Source organism: Aedes albopictus, chromosome 1 (genome assembly GCF_035046485.1).
Source record: "Aedes albopictus strain Foshan chromosome 1, AalbF5, whole genome shotgun sequence".
Taxonomy (NCBI): domain Eukaryota; kingdom Metazoa; phylum Arthropoda; class Insecta; order Diptera; family Culicidae; genus Aedes; species Aedes albopictus.
Window position 1 is genome coordinate 141,340,223 of NC_085136.1, and position 9,985 is coordinate 141,350,207.

Below are 9,985 nucleotides of genomic sequence, written 5' to 3' on the forward strand. Positions count from 1 at the left end.
TTCAACAGATCAAGTGCAATGTCAGGGTCATCAATCGAGTACAAATTCTCCCAGTTTATACTGTTCATGGCGTTCTGTAACGATATGTTGTCGATACGATTGTAGTCTCTGAAATACGTGGAAGTGTTATTTTCATGACGTGATATATTTAAGGCAGCAAATATCATGTCGTGCTTTGAGAAGCCTGCGGCTTTTACTTGGTTAAAATTGAATACAAAATCTGCGTTATTTGTAAATAATAGGTCGATTAAAGAACAACCCCTGGGTAAAAATGTGTAGGCTCTTTGCCTACCCGCACGAAACCAAAATTATCCATAACCACCTGCATTTGATCACGTTTGGCACTTATTTTGCTGAAATCAGTATTAAAATCACCAATTAAAACAACATTTTGGAATTGTAACGACAGTTCAAAAAGATTTTGCTCCAATTTGTCTGCACAGTTAGCTCTGGGAGGATTGTAAAATAACCCTAAGAGGAATTTTTCTGAATTACAAATCAAATCATTTTTGCAATAAATAGCCACCCCACCCCCTCTGCTTTGTTCACGATCGTTTCTGTGCAATGTATAGCCATCAACAGCTATCAACTCATTTGTAACATTTTCTGACAACCACGTTTCTGTCAAGCATATCAGATCAATTTTACTATTAATGAAACACATTTTGAATTCATCAAACTTGCTCATTTGCCGAGCACACAAACTTTGTATGTTCACGTGGCAAATATTGATATTCCTATTAGATAAAGCAGAGTGCATCACAGCACGTGGAATATGCGAAAAACCTTCAATTGTACGGGCATTCTCATTCACCAAGTCAGCCAACATCAATGGGAAACCGCAAAGAAATCACGACAGGAGTGGACGACAAGAAACTAGACCCTAATACTACAGCGAATTCTGATGTCAAATACATCTCAATAAATAAAAACAAAATGATAAGTTGAGCAAAGAAACAATGCAACGTTAAGTTGAGCCAGAGTTTGAATCAGGTAGAAATAGTAATAATACCATCGCTTAAGCATATTAGCAATAACAACAAGAGAATCAAATCAGCATAACATCCTCTATACCAGCAGCAGCAACAGCAACTCAACAGACTACACCATCCCCTCACAGTTACACCCCCACATGTCTTTTAGGATGGAAGATAACATGGATAGCTTCAGGATTGGAAACATGGAATTTCGCGAAGGAAAAAAATCAATAGCTATGTGGAAAAGGCTTAACTTTCAGGAGGGGAATAGTCATGGATATTTTGGGATAGGATTCACGGAACGTACTATGGTAGGAAGATGAAAAAACTTTTAGGAAGGGTAAATAGAATTCACATGACGAATAGACGGGTCCTAAGTCTCCTTACTTTCTTAGGATCAGCACATAGCCCGTATATTGTACGGCTCTAAAGTGACCACATGATCAGAGCTCGAACGCGGGACATTAATTTATAAAGATGCACAGTAACGTGAAATCATGATCTTTATTTTTGTTGACGAATTCGTAACGATTTTTTTTTGTTTTCAGAATACGAAGCATATCTTCTTATTTCTTCTATTCTTATTTCTTCTACCAAGCATATCTTTCTGCGTTGTGAGCTTCGCAAAAGTGGGACAAACTCATAAACATTTTTTTCTACAGTCTTCAAAAGCAACCTGATAATTAAATCTAGCTGTCAAAAATGGTTTTAATATTTCAACTCTCAATTGCTTTCAAAATTAATATTAAGGTGCTTCGTACATAACTGAAACAAAAATCGTTCATTACAGCATTTTTGGCTGACAAGCATGACGTGAACTCTACCATTTTTTGAGGTTATTATTACCCTCAAATTGCCTGAAAATGTTAACCAATCTAGCTTCTGCTTGTCCAATTTTGTCATTTGCCTACTATTTCCTTAAGGCTCAAATGAGAATCGCATATTATCCAAAACTGAAAAAGCACTTTTCTCCAGAATGTCAAAAAAGTGAACGAAACCCTCGTGTCCGATTGTCATAAATGGCTAAATAAACAATCGGACGTTCTTATTTTCTTCGCTTTGTGGATCGTTTTGGGGAAAAGCCTTAAGCCTTAAAAGCCTTTTCTCATTTGAGCCTTAAGTAGCTCGGAGATGCTTCTCTGTCAACATTGATTAACTTAGGCAGCATCCATTTATTACGTAACGCTAAAATCGACAATTGTTGACCCCCCCCCTCCCCCCTCCGTATCGCTTTTTTGTATGAAAACCCTAAAATTTTTGTATGAGCCGTAACGCTTGCCTGTACTCCCCCCCTCCCCTTTGAGCGTTACGTAATTTGTGGACGGCGCCTTATTGGATGAATTTAATTTACGAGCGTACTCGTTTGAACTGCCTGCCAGTCAATGAAGGTTTTGATATTCACCCATTTAAGGCTCAAGCATCCGTCATCGTTTTCCAAAAATTAAAAAGCAGTTTTCTCGCTGAGAATCAAAACATCAACCACAAAAGTATATTCACTGCATTCTATTCCTCTTGTGGAGTACAGTGAATATATTTTCATAGCAAAGACTTTTGTTTTGAACGAAAAAACTGCTTTCAAATGTTTGATGATGACAATGATTTCAATGACGAATTGTTCAACGTTAAAAAAAACACAGTCAAAATAAATTTCCAATAAAAGTTTACTATACTGGGCTTGGAAAGATTTTAACTTCGGGCAACGAATTCCCTCCAGATGTTTCATCTGACTGTGCGCAGTGCGCACCTACATAGTTTTATGTCCTGAAGTTTGAACTTGAGACAGTTTCGTCTACTACTTTTGTAATTGTACTCTTGTAACTCTCTATTTTCTTCACGGAACTGTAAAATGATGCTGTCTGACTTTGCATAAAAATCAACCAAATATTCGATTTTTTTTTCTTTTAAAATAAAAAAAAAGCTGGGACTTTTTTATTGCTCGATAAAAAAAGCTTTCAATAGATCAAACTTTACTGTAACCCACAATCTTCATGTACTTTCTCGCCAAAATCTTTCAGTTTTTGAACTCTTATGTTGAAAGTTCCGTTAACCTTCTTCGTGCATTAGGTTGCGCGCACCTTGCTGACCTAGTGCACGCTTAGGGGTCATAATGACCCTAACACACGAAGAGGGTTAATATGTTTGATGTGATTTGTGCTTTGTGCAAATCCGGTTTGACTATTTTGGCTTTGAAGTTTTTTTTTTTTTTTTTTTTTTCAAAGTGATTACGGCGGTAGCAACACTGTGCTTATGTTCTACACCGCACCCTTTCCCTACATTTGCTTCTAGGAGCCTCTATTTTTGTTTCAACACACAGAAGTACGTAGGCGTGTGTGGCCCAAGTCGACACTGTTTTGGCCTGCGTTGAACAAAAATAGTTTTAATAAAAGTTTCCCCTTTTTTTTTTCTTTTTGTCAATTGGTTTTTTGTAGTATGGTCCATGTATTTAGTTAGGCTCTTGTCAATTTGTCAGTTATTCGAAGTAGATCTCCAAGGTAATAGTCAATTAGGTCATTCTGATCTGTTCTATCATAGCAGCTTTAGTCTTTGCTTTATTGAAGTGTAGTTTTATTGGAAATATGCTGAATGTCGTTATTAAAAAGAGACGTCTGGAGCTGTGTCCTGCTAGTTGTTTCGTCATGCACATACGTCATGTCTTAATAATGCCTAGGTTTCTTTATTGTCAGTTGTTATGTAAGCAAGCCTCGCCAAGTTGGTCAGTTGATTGTAATAAAACAAAAATTGCTTGTCAACTATTATGTATTCATCCCCCTACAAATACTATGAAAAATATTCAAATTCGTTCTGTCCTATCGGTCCTACCTCGATAAACCATGTCATTTTCTCATGCGTGGCCTAGAAATGTCAACCTAGTCATACAAAAGTAACGTTGTTCAGTTAATAAAAAACAGTCAGCTTTTGTCCAAAATGTCACGTCGAACGCATTGATGTCAACAATGCGTTTAAATGTTCGCACGTTAGCTTCGAATCTATCAGCACAATTAAAGTGCTGCAAATCTCCTTCCCACTATTAATTCATCGGTTTATTTTAATTGCATTATTTAAAGAAAATATGACCAACTAACATGGTAAAAAATCGACAAAGCGACTATGACATTAATAAATTACTAATCAAAATCAACCGAGAAACGTGGGAAATAGAGCCCAAACAACATTTTGAAGTCAGCTGGCTGTTAAAGGTTCCAAAACCTGTCACAAATCCTGTATTACTTTTAATAGGATTTGTAACGATCATCAAAACCTTCTCAAATCCAACCGACTTGGAACTATTGCTTGGGAATAGACTCTACTGAGCCCTGGCGGATCCTCCGTGTTTATCGAGCATGTCTGATGCATATGATCAGTCATACTCCATCTGCAGCAGCCGGTTCGTGATGAACCGTTGGAGGCGCATTAAAGTGTTAAAAAGGTGATATGTTTCACTAAAGAACACATTACAATAATCAAAATGAAACTCCTTCACTTTAATACCGTCAACCCCTGCGAACTTGGCCAGGGACTATTTTGGCTTTGAAGTTAGTACAATATTTTGAATGCTTGTTGAATTTTTTTTTAAACGCGGGACATTTCTACGATTTGAGACGAACGCGGGACATTTCGCGGGACATAATTTGTCGCGGGACATTTGGTCAAAATGCGGGACTGTCCCGCGAAACGCGGGACGTCTGGTCACTTTAGGCTAAGCGCAATTTTCGGAAGGTTCCAGTTTTGATATCGATAGCCCTTTGATATCTTAAGTGCAAAAAACGACGTTGTAGTTGAGTATAATCCTTCACCAGAAAGTTGTAGGAGAAACGGTTCCTCCAACTTATCCGAGATGATCGTGGCCGTCGCGATGAAATCAAAGCGAACCATTCTGATCCAACTTGTACTGGGGCGTTGATCCAAATGCAAAGCATTATCAGGCACGACGGTTTCGAGATCAGAACAACCTTCAGTATGCTTCACCGTTGGAACAGCATCCGTAGAAATATCGTCGTCGTCCACATCTTCACCAGTTAGCTGATTTCGTAGTGCCTCCACAAATTCCATTTTGGACGAAAGTGCAGCATCAATTCTATGATGGGTTTCGTCGAAGAGGAGTTTCATTTGCAGCAGTATATCGTCAAAACTTTTAATCCGATTGTCCGCAATCAAATCACGTTTAGGATAGTGTGTTGTTGTTGTTTTGATCATGGTTTCTGCTGAGTGCTCGTCGATTTCGTCAGTCCGAGGTGAGTGTTGTTGGTTCATCCCAATGACAGATAGATGAACAGGGTATGGCCTTTCAACCAAAAGATGGCTGCCAAAGTTACTCGGGATTGTCCAAAAAAAATCACAGAAATAATTTCAATGTTATTGTTCGAGCTGTTAATTAACAGACTGCACTTGATTATAACGACTTACTCCGGTATGTTGTCCTTTCGATTAACGATGATAAGCAGTAAAAACGGTAAAAACAGCAGAAAAACAGGTCGAAACACTCAACTGAACTAGGAGCACAAGTTTCACTTACAATCAGAGCACATCCCGAGTAAAAAACTGAGTTTATACGTTAAGCTGATGAGATTACGGTAAAATTTTACCGTAATCCGTCTTTTTTTCTAAGTGTGTAAAGTGTCCTATCCACCGTGGCGGGGCTGCCACTTTAGGTATAACTTTCGTAGGAGGAACATCTCCTACTCAGCCGCTGGATGCCAGAACAAACGCTGTTTAAGCGGCGCCTCCTTGGTGAACAGACGCTCGATACGTACTTCCCACAATCTAGCTGAAGTCAGTATGACAACAGTGCCCAGGCTGCACTAGCAGCTAAGCACACAACTCTTAGCTGGAATCTTTGCCATCGATTGACACGTGAGAGCATGAGATAGGTACTTGTTAGAACCTGTTAGGACCGCTTTGCAGCCCTAATTAAAGAATTATTGAAGTTAATTAAAAAACAATTTCCTATCCTCTGATAACTTCAAGCAAAAATCTAGGATCCCGCTGTATACATTGGTTATTGGTTTTTGTTGAGAATTGAGAAGTTCCATATACGTATTGTATTTTATATGTGTTTTGTTTACTTACGTATATGTTGATGCTACTTTTCGATCGTGCTCTGTTTGTTGAATGCTGGCAGCCTTTCCGGGAATCGCAAGCAACTATACCGGGATGTTCAATGTGACCTATTCGAAGTTGTTCTTGGTGTTTATCTGAATATTTTAGGCATTTCATGCTTATCCACACCGTTTCAAACCATGCAACAGTTGGTAGAAAGGCAGAGACAATACAAAGAAGAAAGAATAAAGATTAGTAATTAAGAAGTGTTCAATATTGATTGAAGAATAATAGTTTGGCATATTTGTTAGTATGACGTATTAGTACCTATAATGTAAATGTCATTCTGTTTTGTTCATTTATCACTTCGATCTAGACCTGTCTACTTTGTTGGCAATGAACCAGAGGAAAAGTTTGGGCAATATAACACAAAAAGAATACGATCTCTCTTATTGAAACACAGAATTTCTCCCTCCCATTTGCCTCATAGTATAATCCATCTCAGTTGAATTTCACTCGTCATTTTTTTTTGTATCTTAAATCTATTGGTTATTCTTGTTTTGGCTATCCTTTACTCGTATGGATTATAGGACAACGTTCTCAAAAATGGCAAGTCAAGGTTCACCGTCATTTAAGTTCTTTTATTTGAATGCGACAAACGTATCAAGTCTATGTTTACATTAAACTATATAAAACCTGTTTACGACAACCAAAAACAAAGAAAACTTTATATTATCAGATTTGAGCTTATATTCAACATTGACCTTTCAGCCTCTGTTTGATAAGGCCACCGATGGACAACAGAAGCTGGATCCTCCACATTAGCCCGGAGGATTTGAACCAGTGCTGAAAAATTCATTTCGTCATATCTAAATTCAATCACCTACAGCTCATTTTAGAAGCCGAACCTGAGAATACTGTATATGGAAAACTTGTGCGGCTAGACCAGTTCTGCAAGAAAGTCACGGAAAAACCGATATTTTTCGAATATTTGAGGTAAATGTCACGGACTACCTTCGAAAAATGCAAATGATATTCACGGTGAATATCATTTGGCATTTTTCAAAGGTAGTCCGTGACATTTACTTTAAATATTCGAAAAATATCGGTTTTTCCGTGACTTTCTTGCAGAACTGGTCCAGCCGCACAAGTTTTTCATACATTACATTCTCAGGTTCAGCTTCTAAAATGAGATGGAGGTGATTGAATTTAGATATGACGAAATGAAATTTTCAGCACTGATTTGAACTGAACAAAGTTTTCCCATTGAAGACGCAAAAAGGTACCAGTTGCCAACGGTTGAAAAACTGAACAGAAACATAATACACGATATTCGCGCCGGGGTTTAATAAACCAACTCATCAACGTCAGTACGAAGAAAATACGAAATGAAATTTGTTCCGCTGCATTCCACACTCTGGGCATCTGGCCATTCAGATACCTACCACCATCTTTCAGATTTGCCTACTAAGGATGAACCCTCTTGGGGGTCTCTCGAAACAATACGCGCAATCACTAGACCCACTCAATCTTCAATTGTTCTGCCGAACACACACGCATACACACATACTCACAACTTTTCAAACCAAAATCAAATTCGTCCGCTCCTTTTCGTTTAGATCAGCTTCTTGGCGATAAAGTACCTCCTCAGGTACAGAACCTGCCACGTGGCCAGCCCCAGCAGACAGCACATACTGAAGATGCTGAAGAACAACACGCGGCTGTTGGTACTTTCTGCAATGGGAGGATAGAGACATTAAAAATGGGCATTCCACCCCAATGAACCAGGGAAGGTCCGCGATCTTACCGTTGGTGTCACGCATCTCCTCCTCGCGCTTTCGCATGAGAGCAAAGTCCTGCACGATGGCGTCGGATAGATCCTCCAAACGCTTGAGATCAACTTCAAGAGGTTTCAGCTTTGCGGCTTCACCAATCTGGAAACAGGCAAATACGGCTCGATTACGACTCAGTTTGATGCACCAAAGGGATATCTCGAACAAAAGTGGTAGTTTTAGCACAAACAAAAGAACAGCACTCGGTTTAGAAACTATTCGGGCTTTATGGGTTGCAGGTTGATTAGTTTGTTTGCCATCACAGCTTGATAAAACTAGATTAACTGAAAAAAGCGAAACAAATATGAAGGTTTGTTGGTGTATTAATAGAATAGACCATAGTTGTCCTCTTTTTTTCTGGTATTACATCACTGTTGGGGAAGAACCTATTTCTCAGCTGTTGAACAAGCACTTCTTAGACTAGAGTATCTTCGTGCTTGTCACACGATCATGTGACATGATCATGATCATTTGGCAGAGGAAGCTCCTTGTTGATAGCTGTGGAAGGGCTCATATAATAGATACTAAGCTCGCACGGAGTTCTGAGAAGAATTTCTCCAACAACCTGGGAGGAATTGTCCAAAAAAAATATTGCAAGCCTATTGATTAAACAACATAGCCAGAATGAACTCATTTCGATATCAAGGGCAATGCTACAATGATACCAGTTTCACATATTATGTGTCAAAAGTACTATCAACTCGAATCGAGAAGGCACAAAACTTACATACGCCGTCCATGGTCGTATTGTAGATGATATTTAAACTTTACTACTTGTGAAGAAGCATTTAATCTAAGATAGTGTTTTTGGAAACAAAATGAATAATATATAGGTCAAAGTACAATATTGAATATCAGAAAATCACAGATGGGAATGGATACGAGCTACAAAACAAGCAAAATCGTTCACTATCTAATAGCAAAACTGATAACATCTCTAACTTACGGCACTCATGAACTTCGTTTGCCGAAACGATTTCAAGCCATATCATCACAACAGCAATAGGAAGTTACACCAATTTTGAGTTGTTACGACCAAGTTCATGATTGTTGATAAAAAAGTAACGAGGTAAATTCGATTCCAAAGGAAAGAAAAAGAAGAAACTAGATAAGCACTTTGGAGGAAACGATAGCCATAACGGCAATAAGTGATGCCGAATGGAGTGACGCATACTTACACCTTCGTAACTCTTGGTTTCGATACCCTTCTTAATGTCCAGGGCGACGTCCTGTTCAATCCCGCGGTGAGCTAAAATGTATAGAAGAATTAGTAACGCGATTTCTCTCAGTGTACCCTCCCACCAAAAATAAACTTACTCGGCGGAACCTGCGAGATGAAACAGATCTCAAATGTGTCGTACATCTCCGAGGTGAACGAAAATTTGCCTTTACTGATGTCCTCCTTCTGGGACATTATGTGGCCCTTGCTGTCGCGAACCTACAGAAGAAAAAAAAAACAAAACCAACAACTAGAAAGTCGAAAAAAGCAACGCATTCTCCCCGACACCGTAAACAGCGAATCTCGTCACTTACCACGTAGTTGATCTTCTGCCCGGGCGCACCGGTGACCTCGTACTCGCCGGCCACTATCTGATTGCCCTGCATTTCGTCTTTGAGACACTTTTGCATGTTCGGTGCCAGGCGGAACATAATTGCCTCCGTCTGCTGGCAGACGACGGCAATCAACAGCCACAGAAACCCGCACCGTAATCGCTTCATTTGCACCCCAAAACTATTTTTCACTATTTCACACTAACCGCCCGAACGTTGGTTCTGTTCCACTCCGGGAAATATTCTACGCGAACGGGAGATTTTACTAGTTATTCCGGAAAAAATGAAAGTTTTCTTTCCGCGATACCAGCTCACGAAGTTGCTTTCCTCTTTTGACAGCACACACGAATGCAAAGCCGAGATGAGCTGGCCATCGGAGTTTGACGGGATTTCGAAGCGGCGCGTTAAAATATGTCACATTTGGACGGCGAGGGGTTACCAATTTGGTTACCAAAAACCGTACACATCGATATGGACCAGTAGGTCTGTGCCAATGGTCCACTGCAAGGTATTTACATATTCTAAGGTAGTCTTAGATGTCAAAACTGGCTGAGCGGCCATTATTTTTTCACCGTGAGAAATTCTGAA

General features: G+C 39.3%; 1 protein-coding gene across 1 annotated transcript; it reads right to left on the minus strand.

Annotated features, from left to right (window-relative positions):
• Positions 1–6,634: 6,634 nt before the first annotated feature.
• On the minus strand, positions 6,635–9,736 carry LOC109422822 (transmembrane emp24 domain-containing protein bai). The gene is made up of 5 exons (XM_019697713.3): positions 9,380–9,736; positions 9,164–9,284; positions 9,025–9,095; positions 7,822–7,948; positions 6,635–7,748 (listed from the first exon to the last, which is right to left on the minus strand). Exons 1-5 carry the CDS (start codon positions 9,563–9,565, stop codon positions 7,630–7,632), a joined length of 624 nt encoding a protein of 207 aa, XP_019553258.1. The 5' UTR covers positions 9,566–9,736; the 3' UTR covers positions 6,635–7,629.
• Between the last annotated feature and the right edge of the window lie 249 nt (positions 9,737–9,985).